This window comes from Solanum verrucosum, unplaced genomic scaffold (genome assembly GCF_900185275.1).
Source record: "Solanum verrucosum unplaced genomic scaffold, falcon-dt-bn FXZP01000261.1, whole genome shotgun sequence".
Classification (NCBI taxonomy): domain Eukaryota; kingdom Viridiplantae; phylum Streptophyta; class Magnoliopsida; order Solanales; family Solanaceae; genus Solanum; species Solanum verrucosum.
The window spans coordinates 14,870,295-14,885,761 of record NW_026019969.1 but is presented as its reverse complement, the minus strand read 5'-3'; the positions used below and the strand labels follow the sequence as shown (position 1 = coordinate 14,885,761).

The following is a 15,467-nucleotide window of genomic DNA, read 5'->3' as shown; positions in this document are numbered from 1 at the left end:
GAGTGATCTTTAAATTTTGATCCCGCTTGCCCTATGTGCAAATCTTCAAGGTCAAAAGTTGTTAACTTGAAGTTTTGCCATAGGGCAGCTCAAAACCACTCATCTATATAGCTATTCTTGTAAATCAAAGACAGAATTTTGCAGCATTTTAGTAGCCAATAGCTTTATTTGCCGTTGGATGGGAGATGTGTTGCCCCAGCATGCACACTCTCCCAGAAACTAAACCAACCACCATCCATCAGCCTTGGTACACAAGTTTGAAATGGAAAAAACATAACTACATCATAGGTAGAGCAGTGAATGGTCTCTCTCATGCTAAACATAAACTCACTTTTCCATATTCAAATGAGATGCTGGTCTAAGTAGCTTAGTCCCCTATCCTGGTGCCTTTGGTGTCAAAATGAGACATGAAGCAGGAAGCTTTTAGGCATACAGATCTATGCCCCAAAACTTTGCAGGTTGGTTGGTCCTATAGTTGCGGTCCAAACTTTTGACGAGGTCCATGTCCTCTTTAGTGAGCTCGAAGTCAAGAACGTTGAAATTCTCCTGCAGTCTCTCCAGTTTTGATGATTTTGGAATCACAACTGTGTTTCTTTGGATACCCCAACGCAGAATAACCTGGGCCACAGTCTTTTTATATTTCTCAGCTAAACCCTGATGCAATAAGTAAAATACAAAACAACCTCAATTACACCAAACCAGCAAATATGAAACAATTTTTTTGTGAAACTTCCAGAAGAACAGTTCACGAAATATGGAAAATATAAGAGCACAAGGATTTACTTTTAGCGCTGGATCTTCCAGGCATGACACTGAACCAAACCATTCAGTATTAGCAGCAGCACCACCAAGTGGGGTGTGTGCTGTAACACAGATGTCATGCTTTTGGCAAAATTTGACAAGAGATTCACGCTGGAAATAAGGATGAGTCTCGATTTGATTCACAGCAGGCTTCACTTTGGAATATGCTAGGCAATCTCGGGTGAGAAAGATGTCGTAGTTGCTGCACATCGATTCCCATTGCAAGAGTAAGAATACAAGACCATTAGTTTGAAAAATAATTCAAATGTTAAATAGCATAGCATGATAACATACTGCTTGCGCCTAAACTAACATAGTTATGCACCATAACTGAAAGTAAACATGTAAAGTTGTAGGTGATAGAGTTAACTTCTCACAATTTTATAATGGTTGTAGACAAGACAAGACGACTTCAAGAAGGATGAATTCATTTCAAGCAATACTGAGCAGTTAAGTTTGTGATACACAATTTTCAATTTTTCAAAAAGTGCCTATATATGTATTAAAGAATTAAATTTCCTCTTTTAGATTTGTTTGTTCGTTGAAACACTACGTATTGTCAGTGCATTGGAGCGACACAAACTCAAGGAGGAAATCGCTAGTTAAATGGCCAAACTATATCTGGTTTTTGTCAACAATGCCTGACTTCAGCAATAAGATTATCCACAGCACGATAGTATCATGAAGCAGAAGAATGAATCTGCTGGCCATAGCAGCTGAATAAAGGGTAGTACAGGTTTTTAAGTCGTAAGCCTACCTGATTCCTATGCTGCGAACCAAGCCCAAGGATACTAGATTTTCCATTCCGTGCCAAGTAGTCTCCAATGATATGGTGGTATCTATATCAAGAACACCATCCTCACCCAATGCACTAGCTGTAGTACCAACTCCTGAATGCATTTAGAAGAAACACAAGGAGCCATTTAAAAAAGAGAAAATTCTTTGATTTCAAGCCAAGGCCAAGATTAAAGTAGAGTATCGATTACTAGATGTTTAAATCTATACTATATGTATTGAAATCAAATATTGATTTTGCTGAATAGTTCATTTGGGTTTTAAGTCATATAAAGTCAAATCACCAAATAATTGGAAATCAGGAAATTTAAGCATCAATATTCAGCTAACAATCACTATGTGCCTTTGATCCAAGCAGTACTTGTCGAAATACCAGCTATTCGTTTTTGCCATACAGTTATTATGTACAACATCCTTCAGTGTGAGATGTGCAATAAGCATAATAATCATGATCTGAATGATAAAAATGCAATAGCTAATATGCTGTATCAGCCATAAGTTATGGTCTTCCCCCCTCACAACTCAAAAAAAGGAAATGGAAAAAAAGAGATAAATGCACAAAAGTTTGAAGAAGTCAAAGGTAATAAGACCAGCAGCTTTACCTGTATGTTTTGTGGCTACGGGAAAGTGAACAAGGTAGAGATCCAGATAATCCAGGCGTAACTTCTTAAGACTGTCTTTACAAGCCTCAAGAACATGACCATGGTCTGAGTTCCAAAGCTGCAAAAAAGAGAGTCGATACTCATTGCCAGCTATATGTAATTCTCAGTGAAATGCTAAAACTGAGTCGACAGATGAAATTAACATTTTTGCACTAACCTTTGTTGTAATGAAAAGATCCTCCCTCTTCACGATCCCCGTCTGAAATGCTTCTGCGAGTGCTTCCCCAACTTCAGCTTCATTTTGATAGTCAGCTGCAAGCATTACCAAATGTCAGGTGACACTATTCCAAGAACATATATAGTAGCAAAGACACATTCAAAAGTTAAGTGGATCAGTGACGAGTAGCATTACACCTATTACTTGTTTGTGACAACGCGCACATCCTTAACATAAATATACATCTTTGAACATTTTTTAAAATATAAGGGTATGTCCAAGCAGCTTACTTGTTCCACATTGTTACCTGCTACCTCCCACTAGCAGATGCATGGGTAAGTGATAACTATCCCCACCAAGGCTTAAGCAGATGTGGAAGAAATCTAGTTACTTTATTAAGTATTGTTTTTTGTTTCTGCAGGGACTTAACCATCTACTTACTAAATATACATAACGCGTGTGGAAGAAAATTGATGCAGCTGAAACTTTACTTAAAGGTGGTATTCTCCACAACCCCAACTAGTAAGGAGCAAGATTCTATTTTAAAATGATTTAAGGGAGGGGCCATAGTCCATACCTAGTGTTATCAAAAGCAAAAAAGCACAAAAAGTTGGGTATGTTAGGACTATAGAGGAAAAAAAAATACAAATATATATGTATAGTGTATCTTCGGAAAAAGGAAAAGTGTGTCTTTTAACTTGAGGATGATACATTTAAGCCCACATTAAGCGAGACAAAACACTCAACATGTTTTAAACCTAGCTTTAGGACTAGAATGGTCATACAACTAGTTATAACTTATACTAATAGTTAAGTAATTAATACTAATAGTTAAGTAATTAAGACTAAAAGTACAATCCAGAATTACCCATGAGTGAAAATCAAGAAATCACATTCAATCTAGCAATCCAAACGGAGGAACTTTTTCTATCTATCTAATGAAGAATCAAGAATGAAAAGAGCAAGAAAGTAAAATCAAGAAAAAAAGAAAAGTAGTTACCAGCACAATCAAAGTGACGGTAGCCAATCTTGATGGCGTTGATGAGAAGATCTTTTATATCTTTTCCTTCCATTCGCCAAACACCCAATCCCACAATCGGCATCTTGTAGCCGCTCTTCAGTGTTATCGCCATTTCTGCTCTGTGTGTGTGTGTTTTTCTTGATTACTTGAAACTAGTGAACCTGCAATTGACTGGTGTTTCACTGTCTTATATAAATGGGCTTGCAAAAAGTTTTATGGGCTCCCAATTTTATTTGTTGGCCCAATTAGTCTTCCCAGCATGTCAAAGGGAAAATGACAACTAACAACACAGATTGAATTGAAAAATGATTGTCTTAGAATCGAGAGTTTATCAAAAATAGTCTTTAAGCGCCGTAAACATCTTATCCTCTCCAGACCCATTTGTGAGACTATAGTGAGTATCTTGTTGTTATATTTACAATTACTTTTCGAAAAGCTGATATGGAATGTAAAAGATTCTTACACTATCTATGCGTATGAAGTATTTGACACACCTAACTATGTGGCTTAGTGGTCAAATGAAATATTTTGTGACTCAAGATAATCAATATTGGGGAGAGAGGTAGTCAGCCAGAAACTAGTGTCATCAAAATTTGCAAATGCCTACTTGGTTTATGTCAAAATCAACAAACAGTAAGTCTCATAGTCATTTTGACAAGCAAATAGAAAATTACAGAGGTAATTCCTCAAAATGTGGAGTTTAAAGGTAAATGTTGAAAAGTAATGTGTGATTATGCAGAAAAAAGAACATAAAGTCTCATTTATAATATTCTCACTAATTGGTGGGGTGAGGTTCCTTTGTTCTTACAATCCAAAGTGCCGCATCGGAGTCTAAAAAATCTTAAAAACTGTTTTTGCCGATAAGGAATCTCATTCACTGTACAAAAGCAACATTAGAAATCTGTTATCTTCATTCCTATGGTAATGGATATATGGGGCAATTCGTATCTTACCAGCACAAAACAAAAGCAACTCTCTACAACTAAAAAAATACTTTGAATTTTAACAAACTTTATACACACACCACATGACCTGCAAAAGCACAACTCTTTTTCTGTTTCAAAGGGCGACTATGTCATCAATAAACAAATCTCTCTACCTTTCACCAACATCTCAAAAATTCAATAACGTGCCAAAGATGAACAAATCTGTCCAGTCCAACATTAATCAATAATCTAAACGTGTCAAGAAGTTAAAAATGATACAGCTCCACCTACCCTTTGTACAAAATAAAAGTAGCCTTAATCATTTAGGCAAGTAGCAACAACATTATCATTAACGAATCTAATCTAAGCCACGATGATGAGAATCTCCACCTACCCACCCATAAGCTGCGGAGGTTTTATCTTTCAATTCAATTTGGACAAATAGCAGATCATCATATACTAAAACAAAATGCATGCATTAATATAAGGCGGAAAAGAGGACGAACCATACATGAAATTGATTCGGAAATAACATAAGCTTAGTTGCAACAGAGATGACAGTCTACTGCATCTTTTTCAAAAACTAGACAAACGAAATGTAACATGCACCAACTAAGGGGTGGGATTATTGAAAAAAACAGACGACCTCGATGACAAACTAAAACAAACTGGAGATGCTAACAAGACACTTCAAGCAGTTCAGTAGGACCAAATCTCATCTTCCTCTGTTGCACAATCTGCAGCATTGTCTTCACTGTAATAGTAATAGCCACCATTATTGGCATTGGCACTGGCACTGGCAGTGGCTTCTGCAGTGAAGCAACAAGACGAAGACGACACAAGGTAAGGCATGTTGTGGAAGGACTGAGCTAAGCTGCTGGTCAAAGATGCAAAGGCAAGACCTTTATCTTCTCCTTCTCCTTGTTCCAAGAATTCCTCTGCACGGTGCTTGAGAGTCTCAAACATGAGTTCAGGCTCAAACTGCATCGCCCGGAGCACGTCAGCACAGGACGGACCAGGGACAGAGCGAGTCACCGCAAAGCTGTGAGGGCTATCGCTCTGCAACACGCGAACAACGCTTGGTCCACCAAATAGATTGTGGAGTCCTCCGAGCGCCTCCTCATAAGCCCCACCCAAAAACATCCCCAGATAATACCGCCCACCATCACCACCGGCATTACTTCCAATTTCATGGAGCGGCAAGCTTGATTCGCCCCCAATGAACTTATCAACCTTTCCATCACTGTCACACGTCAGGTCAGACAGTATTCCTCTCATGGTAGGCTTTTCATCCAGACGGTGAATTGGAACAATAGGAAACAATTGGCTGAAGCCCCAAAAATCAGGAATTGAGGTGAAAACTGACAGATTCACATGGTAAGTGCGTACAGGATCAGCTACCCCGATAGCCTTCGACACGCAATCGCATATGCTATCCACTGCGGCCAGCTGTTCAATATCCAAGGACCCATCTTTGAACTGTTCAACACATCTCTGTTTCAATTGATCAGAGTAGAGGAGACATGTATCATATTCTCCACGGACAGCAGCAGCAGATAAGTTTCTGTAGTCAGCACGGGCATCTTCATTGAGAGTCTCCACCAAGGATTGTAAACCACCGGAAGATGGCTGTGTAGAAACATGAGTAGTAGAAGCAGACACAGCTTCGAAAATCAGAATTGAATGGTGAGAAACAATTGCCCTGCCACTTTCGCTGCAAATCACTGGATGCTTTACGCCCTTACGGTCACAGACATAGAGGACCGCTTGGACAACAGCGGATGCATATTCTTCAATGCCATAGCCAACAGAGACATCAGAATTGCTTGATTTAGAACCATCATAGTCAATTCCAAGCCCGCCTCCGATATCAATGAATTTCATACCAGCTCCAAGACGGACTAATTCAGAGTAAATCTGAGTGGCCTCACCAACACCATCAGCAAGCAACTCTGTTGTGGGGATCTGAGATCCAATGTGAAAATGCAATAACTGGAGACAATCCAGCATTCCAGATTCATCAAGCTTCTTCACTACACGAAGAATCTGAGTTGTTGTCAGCCCAAACTTGCCCTTTTCACCAGAAGTGGATCCAAAATGGCCAGAATGCTTGGTCCTGAGTTTAGCACGAAGTCCAATTACAGGCCGAACAGCCATCTTACGACTGATATCAATCACCAGGTCAAGCTCCTCCTCTTGTTCAAGCACAATTACAGTGTTCAAAAGGAGCTTTCTTGCAACCAAAGCAAGCGAAATATACTCAATGTCCTTGAAACCATTGCAAACAAGAAGAGCATCAGCACTCCCCTTGGAGAGACAGTTCATCGCCAGCAGGAGCTCTGGTTTAGACCCGGCTTCCAGCCCGAATCGGTATGGCGACCCGAATTTCACGATATCCTCCACCACGAACCTATCTTGATTGCATTTCACCGGATAGACACCTTGATAATGAGCCTCATAGCCTTGAGAATTAACCGCCATATCAAAAGCCGATTGCAAAGTCTCCAAACGGTTCTTCAGAACATCAGGAAAACGGACAACAAGAGGCATCTGAAGCCCAAGCCCACCCAAATTTTTCGGGTCAGAAGCCTTCTTCACAACCTTTAGTAGGTCAATCTCCTGGTGAGGAAGAGTATCCGTACCATGTGGCCGGACAGAAATATCCCCGGAAGAGTTCACGGAGAAATAAGGAGCACCCCACCCATCTACCCGGTACAAAGCAGATGACAGATCCGTAGACCAATGAGAACCGGTAGTAACGGCGGCGGCGTTTGTCGCCGGAGGTACGCCGGAGGAAAATAACTCCGGCGCGGGAAGAGAGCTATCCCAAGAAAAGGCATAGCCGAGAGGAGGGGAAACAGAAGCGTCTACACAACAACCTAAGGCCGGCATCTCTTCCCCGATCTGTTTGATTTCTTAAGAAAGAATCAAAGAATAAAAAAGAAAAGAAAAACTAACTTAAGGGTTTGTACAGATTGATGATCTTCTTCCCAATGTTGTAATAGTTGGGGGCTATTAAAACCCGCCGAGGCCGAGGCCCCGGCTACCCCCTCAAAAGAAGCAAAAAAAGAAGTGAATCAAAAGATAATCACCCTCTAACACACTTTTACACGATCCAAAAATCCCCACCCTGACTTCAGAAGAAGCTAATTTCTTGATTTAAACAAAGAAAAACAAAGATTAACAAGAATTCAAAGCCAAAATCTAGAATTCGAAAAAGAAGAACACCATACAGATATTAATGGAAATAGAGAAGAAGAAGAAGAAAAAAGAAAAGTGGACGGAAACCTAGTGGCTGTAATGGAAATTGTGAAGAGAACGTGAAACAAACAGCTATGAAGTGAGCGAGATATGCATGAGACGAAGACGCATTATATAGGTGTAAAATCCGTGGCTGGGCCGTGGGCCCCATTTTTCCGCCCATTGAAAGTATCTAACTTTCTCTTTTTCTTCTTGGAGCAGGAATTCTAACCATAACTTAAGTGCTAGTTTAGATAAAAATTATTATAAGTCACAATAATTAATAATTATAAATATTATAATATAAGATATATTTATTTAAATTTTGTCACATAAATTGAGAGAAATTAAATTACTAATATGTATAATCTTAGATTTAAAATTAACTTTGGAAAAAAATAATTAATATACTAAACAAGTAGAAAAAAATTATCAATAATAAATAGTAAAAATAAAGGGAAGGCAGTAAATTTTATCGAAAAAAGAAATAAAAAATGGCAAGAGTATGAATATTGTTCTTTATTAAGTGGGCAAGAGATTCTTTGGGACCGTGGATAAACAACGGAGAGTTGCCGCGTGGCCTGAAGTGGACCCCATTTTGGGGGATTTTATCTTCGCGTTAAGCGAGAAGATAAGGTATGCGTGTTAGGTGTGATAATATCGTGACTATTTGAGGAGATTTTGGTAGTTACTTGTTTGCTTACGACCACGAAGCTTCCTTTAGATTTTGTAATTTTTAGAGATAGGGCGGCGGGGGAAATTCAAATCATATACTTTCACTCAATTTATGTGGCACTTTTTTATTTTTAGAGAATCAAATAGTTTAATTTTAATTAAAAAAATTACGTGTGACATCTTTAATTTTTTGAAATAAAATTTATATATTTGTAAACTACGTAAAAAATACTATAAGTTACAATAATTGACAATTCAAAATAACTAATAGATATGAAAAATTTATAATAAAAAATAAACTTATTTGAATCTCAAAATCTGAAAAGTACTATATAAATTAAAACGGAGGGAGTAGGTTATAGCTAAATTATTCAAATTTTAAAAAGTTAATGGTTATTTTTTATTTTTTTTTTTAGTTTTAGCTAAATTCTGTCTCGTAGAAAAATCATTTTATCATTGCAAATCTAAATAAACTAACTCATATTATTTAAGGTCATTCAATTGGTCAAATATAATCAATTGATATTATCCAAAGTTATTTAATCATTTAAAATTTGATTAAAAATATAAATCAACATATATTATTCAAAATTATTCAATCATTTAAAAGTTGGTCAATATAAATCAATTCATATTATCTAAAGTTATTCAATTATTTATGAATTGGTCAAATATAAATCAACCCATATTATTTGAAGTTTCGTAGGATAAAATTGTACGCAACCTTATCTTTTTTCATCTTTCTTCATTTGCTATCTCTAGATATTTGTTCATTTAGTTTAGTTCCTTTTTTTTCTTACTTGGAAAGCTAAATAATAACAATCCATAGTGATTTCTTTAAAAATTTAAACAGGGTAACAAATTTACTGAATGGGGATTGAAAAAATAAATATATACTATGATTTTTCATTTCTTATGAAGTGAATATTTGAAATTGAGAATTTATTCTACTATCTAATATAGGCAAGATGGGGTGAGGTGGATCAAAATAATTCTTAACACATCAATTTTTGGATAGTGTATATGACAAGTTTTTAATAATTATTTTAGACCAATTTCTTATAATTTTGTAATTTATTTAGAACATCACAAACAAGAGCAAGAAGTGGTGTGCTTATAAGGTTATCTTATCTACAACCACAAATACATGTAGCTCTCTTTTTCTATGGGTCTTTTCAACGTAAGTGGGACCAAATATACATAGCCCTAAGTCATAAACTCAAACGTGAATCATGCGGAGTTAAATGAAAGGACGTAATTTTTATATTATACATTAACTTTTTGAAATTTAAATTAGTTTTGTAAAATCATAATAAAAGTACATTTGTTTTGCGTTTCTTCTAGACGAACACAATACTAAATTCCAAAAACCAATTTATTTCTAAAATCATATACGATCTTAGATTTTTTATTAGTTAGGCTTTGGTAATACAACATGAAAACTCCCTATTCTTATTTAGTTAGTTTTACATGAATAAACCTAAATTAAGTTTAAACTAAATAAAACGAAGTTTAATATATCTTAAATGTTATAATAAGTAGTTTGTCTAATTTGAAACTCGAATTTATAAAATTTAATTTCTTAAATTACTTTTTTTCTCTTTTTATCTTATCATAATTTTTTTCTTTCACTATGTGCTTGTATTTATGTTGTCAAAAAAAGACAAGTACTCCAAGTGGTAACACACAGAATCTCCGTATCTCAATGATGAAAAGAGAGGAGCCCACGGCGGTGACCGGTGCCCTATTATTGACGCGCATCACACACTGTCTTTACTCTCATCGAATTGAAACCTCACTGACTCAATCTATCCTTTTAGGTACCATCGATTCAAAGTCGAGTCAAAATTTAAAATTTATTATAGTATAATCTATATCAATTCAGTAATATAATTTTTGAATTGTTTCTTTCCTACAAGATACAAAAACTCAACCCCTTCAAAAAATTAGGTGAAAAGTTCAAAATTTAGAGAATTTTTTTTACCTTCGCAAAATAAATACAAAATGTAGATAGTCGTTTGAATAGTAGAGGAGCAATTAATAGGAGAATATGTCGTGGTGGTTATTGAAGTTATAATAAAAAATAATGACTTACTTTCTATAATTTATGCTTACTAATTATCATACAGTTTAATATTTTATCTTTATTAAAATATATTTATACATCAACATAATTTTTTGGATTTGTTAGGTTTTCAAATTAATACTACCTCTATTTTATATTAATTTAATTTTAAAAAAAAATTCATTGTTCAAAATAATTAAATTGACGATCTCTATTTTGAATTTAAATTTTAAAATAAGGTAAATATACTAGAAAATTTGGGCAAAGGAATATGCTATGCTAATATTTGATTGTTTCATTAAAGATTTTGTGTGGACCCCCACACATCATCATTTTTTTGCTTTTTATTTTTAAAAAATAAGTAAAGTTGTGATTTGGTTTGTGTTTTTTGATTCTTCATTGAGCGTGATTAGCGTTTACGAGTATTTCAAAACTCTTAACAATTAGTGTTTGGATAACTTTATAAAAAAAAACAAAAATTTTCGTGGAGATGAACTAAGATGTATTCGGTACGAAAGAAAATTATTTTCATACACAATAATTTTTAAATAAATAAATAATTTTTTAATGTTTTGTACGTAAAAAATTAGTCTAAAGATATTTGTATATTGTTTGAACAAATATTACAAGAGGTGGGAATGTGAATTATAAGGGTGGGAACATGGGTGAATATAAGATATGTTGTAGAGTTGGGAGGATATTTAAATTTTGATTTATCCTGAAAAAAGTATTTACTAAAAATTTAACCAATCGAATATAAAAAAATGTTTCCTCTGTATGGAACACGCTCTAAAAGTTTTTAGATTGTTTCATCGAAATATGTAATACACTCTGTCCTATTTCTTTAGGAGCCGTTTGATATGAGGGATAATAATTCTAGGATAAGATACAATTGAATTATTTATCCGGTGTTTGATTAGGGATATAAATTAGTTTCAAAACTATCTATTCCGTATTTATAATATATTGATGAAAAAAACTTTACACTATATATACATGTGAGATAATTACTTTCATGAAATATAAGAAGATAACTTTGTGTATCTCATTTCCCTATCAAACAATCTTTAAACTCTAACAACCCACTTTGTTTAATTTTAAATTAAAAGATAAAGAGTACACACAATTAAAAAATATGAACATATTATATAGGTCATGAATATATGAGTAGGGCGAAAAAAGAAAAAGAGCATATCGAAGTAGAGAAAATGACCAAAATAATCCTTGCAATTTAAATTTAGACTCAAAATGGTCCCTAAAATATAAGTTTGAAGCACTAATAGTCCTTGTAATTTTGAGAAATGGTGCACTTTTAGCTGTTATGGATGGAGACTATTAACGATTACTAAACAGAACACATGCTTTCTCCCAATTAGAGAAAATAAAAAGTTATCATTTATTGGCCAATTTTATTTCTTCACCTAATAAAGCTAAAATTTTAAAGAATAAAATATCCAACACTAAGACAATTTGTTGATGAAGTATAAATTTACGATTAGACTATTGTAAGTTTAAGGCTAATTAAAGGGCCGTCTTTTTAACTCCTAGGCTATTAAAGTCATCGCTTATGATTTCATATTTTTTGGGGTCCTCATTTAAAAAATATCAGTACTTATACATATATTTTTAAATAGGGAAAAACATAAATTTACCCCTGAACTTATATCAAAAAATCAGTTATACGCTTAAACTATCACAGCGATCTATTACACACATATACTACTAAAAAGTAAATTTATTTACTATCTGTGATGTATAATACCATTTTCACCAATGAAAATTGTATCTCACTTGCGTCACATTAATGTCATCTCACTGCCACATCAGATACCATGTCAAATTTCAAATAAAATTATCCATGTCATTCAATTATTTCTTCTTTCATGAATACCACCATGAAACCACTAACATTGCCATCATATTAATACAAAATCTATATATTTCACAATAAAAATCTTCTTTTTTTTCTAGTGCAACAAGACAATCTGAAATAACTCGGCATGAATTCTTTGAAACAAACCGTTCACCATCATAGAACAAAAAAATAACTTCCCAACAAATCTAAAACAAAGCAAAAATGGAAAAGAAAATAAAAACAAAACAAACAGAGTTTTCTCCTCAATTAAATAGATCTATCTGGAGATGTGAAATTACAACTTTCAAAATTGTCGCTACTTAAAAATTCTTAAGTTGCAACTTTCTTTTTAAGCTTTGCAAGCTCATGTCTCACCACACCAACCACAAACTTCACCATCTACTAATAAACCCACCATCAAAATCACACTATCTCTTTCTTTCCCACAAATTATATCCATCACAAAATTTAATATTTACCTACAGATCCGTCATTATAATTTATTTTTTAAAATTAATCATCAATTTTATCAATCACCAACAAAATTGAAGAGTAAAATTGGATATTATAAAAATGGTGAAATCAAATAATCATTAAAATAGAATAAAATTAGAGGTGGGGGTGGGGGATATATAGAGGATTCAGGTGGAGATGGGTGGATGGAAATCATATTTGGAAAATAATGGGAAAAAAATAAAAGAAGAAGAAGAGGGCGGGGATGCTGTGATGAAGAAGAAGAAGAGTAGGGGGAGTGTGGGGGTATGGGTAGAAAGAAGATTTTGATTATTTTTTTACTTTATTTTTTATTTAACGCGCTTTTTTTTTTCTCCTTTTTTTGCCACGTCTGTTACAGGGGTGAGAAAATGATCAAAATGGTCCTTAATGTATGGCTTTGATTCCATTTGGTCCTTAATGTATGGACTTGATGGAAATGGTCTTTTATGTATCATAAATTGTGATCAATCTGGTCCTTAACCCTAAAATTAATATTTTATTTTATTTTGCCGTCAAAATACACGGAATATGTAAAAGATGCGCTCGTTCAAGACTTTCCTTCCCCTGTTTCCAAAAATTCCAAAATGGCACATCAATTTTTTTTAACCAAAAGGGCAAAATCGCTCCTGACGGAGCGATTTTCTTCTGACAAAATTGACGTTGTTACTCCTTTTAAAAACATAAAAATCGCTGCCGGTCCAAAAAAAAAATTCTTTTTTCTTTAAAATAGCTGCTGTGAATTTTTTTTTTAACAACACTGCCCCAGCAGCGTTTAAAAAATAGAAATAGCTGCTATAACAGCCATTTTCTTAAAAAAGTTTTAATTTTTTTTTATTAAAAATTCCCGAGGCGAGGACTGCTTAAAAAATAATGGGAAATCGCTCCACGTGTAGCGATTTTAGTTATATTTTTTTTTAAAATAATCGCTGCCATTGAAATTTTAGGGTTAAGGACCAAATTGATCACAATTTATGATACATAAAGGACCATTTCCATCAAGTCCATACATTAAGGACCAAATGGAATCAAAGCCCATACATTAAGGACCATTTTGATCATTTTCTCTTACAGGGGTAAAATAAATTCATTCTTGATTAATAAAGGTGTGTAATATGTCACTATAGTAGTTTAAACGTGTAACTGTTTTTTTTAAACAAGTTTAGGGGTGAATTTATGCATTTTCTCTTTTACAAATAAAATTATATGTACTTCTGAATTTATTTAAAACAAAACTGGCAAGATATAATTATTCAAAGTGTTTAATCTTTTTTTTTGTATAGAAAAAAACTAAATAAATAAATATTAGGGCATCTCTCTAAAATTTGGCTTTAGATCCCCAATCTTATTAAATCGGCTCTGACTCTAAATTAATTATGTTCTGTCAAAAATAACTTAGTTAATAATTTATTAAAAATTTCAATCAAAGTTTAAAGATTCAGTCAAATTCGTTACGGATATTTTAGCTTAGCCCACCATCAAACAATACAAGGTTAGTTCAAATAGGACAAAACATGTGCCATGCATGGTGTCATTTTCTTGGGCACCAAGAAAATGACAATTCCTTCTACTACACTTAATTTTAATTAAAAAAATTCTCACGATTTGTTTTAACATGCGATATGAAATTATGATTTGAAATTGAAATTTTATTTGAACAAGTAATTTAGATTTTTTAAAGTTATATTTTTTCTCATAAACATGACAACTCTATAAGTTGTGAAAACTATCAATATTTCTTCCATTCTTATACAATTTTAACATATGAGCAAATTAGATATGGTTCAAAAACAAGATTCAAAATATAATAAGAAACCGCATTGAGAAATCACAATCTTTATGTTTCTTTTACTAGTCAACAATAGCAATAACTAGTTAGTTATTCTTTAATATAATTCTTTCATATAATACAAACAATCTCTTCAATCATGCTCATGAGTCTTTCTTTGCAAAATTAAAATAATGAATCTTCTTTTAAAAACTAAAATAAATATAAACATATGAAATTTTACTCAAAAAAAAAAAAATGAAATCACAAATTATGTCTTTTAGAAAATTTAGAATATGAAATCATAACTTTAAATCACATGTTGAAATGCTAATTTAAAATTATCATAGGAAAGTTAGTCTCTTTTTTTCTTCTTCTTACTTTTCAATGTCCATTTTTTTCTTTTTGTTAGATAATGGGATTTGGCAAGTCACGACTAATGACCCTTCTAGGTTTTTTCTCCCTATTGGGATTGATATTGATGCCATCTAACTTGCAAATGGCTTAACACTTGTCTTGTTTGTATAATCATATATTTTGTAAATTTTGAACGATGATAAATCAAACACGAAGAAAAATATATATATTAGTGATCAGAGATGGAGCTAGATGGGAGTTCATGGGTTCGAACGAATTCAATATCTTTTTGGTAGACCCTATATTTGTATTAGAAAATTAAATAAATATATATGTATATTAACTTATGAACCCCTAATAAAATCGATTGATGATTCAGTGGTAAGGAAGAGACTGTAGAAATGTTTTTCACACTAGAGTAGTGGATTTAAACCCTTCTCTTTTTCTTAAAAAAATAATAATTTAGAACTCCTTAAACTCTTAATCTTGATTTCACCTCTGTCGGTGACCCATATAAATATTATAATGGGTAGTTGTTATGCCTCACCAACCATATTCATTAATTGTCACTTTGTTTTTTTCATAAAATTTTCACGTGCCCAATTCAAGTCACTAAATGCCACATATAATCGTTTTTTTTTTAATTGAAATTT

At 33.5% G+C, this 15,467-nt stretch overlaps 2 protein-coding genes across 2 annotated transcripts; both read right to left on the bottom strand.

Annotated features, from left to right (window-relative positions):
- Positions 1 to 126: 126 nt before the first annotated feature.
- On the bottom strand, positions 127 to 3,601 carry LOC125816890 (NADP-dependent D-sorbitol-6-phosphate dehydrogenase). The gene is made up of 6 exons (XM_049496538.1): positions 3,416 to 3,601; positions 2,416 to 2,510; positions 2,199 to 2,316; positions 1,559 to 1,691; positions 784 to 1,003; positions 127 to 654 (listed from the first exon to the last, which is right to left on the bottom strand). The coding sequence occupies exons 1-6, from the start codon at positions 3,546 to 3,548 to the stop codon at positions 424 to 426; spliced, it is 930 nt and encodes a 309-aa protein (XP_049352495.1). The 5' UTR covers positions 3,549 to 3,601; the 3' UTR covers positions 127 to 423.
- Positions 3,602 to 4,870: 1,269 nt separating this feature from the next.
- LOC125816878 (arginine decarboxylase) lies at positions 4,871 to 7,696 on the bottom strand. Its single transcript, XM_049496526.1, has one exon. It carries the CDS (start codon positions 7,252 to 7,254, stop codon positions 5,062 to 5,064), a length of 2,193 nt encoding a protein of 730 aa, XP_049352483.1. The 5' UTR covers positions 7,255 to 7,696; the 3' UTR covers positions 4,871 to 5,061.
- Between the last annotated feature and the right edge of the window lie 7,771 nt (positions 7,697 to 15,467).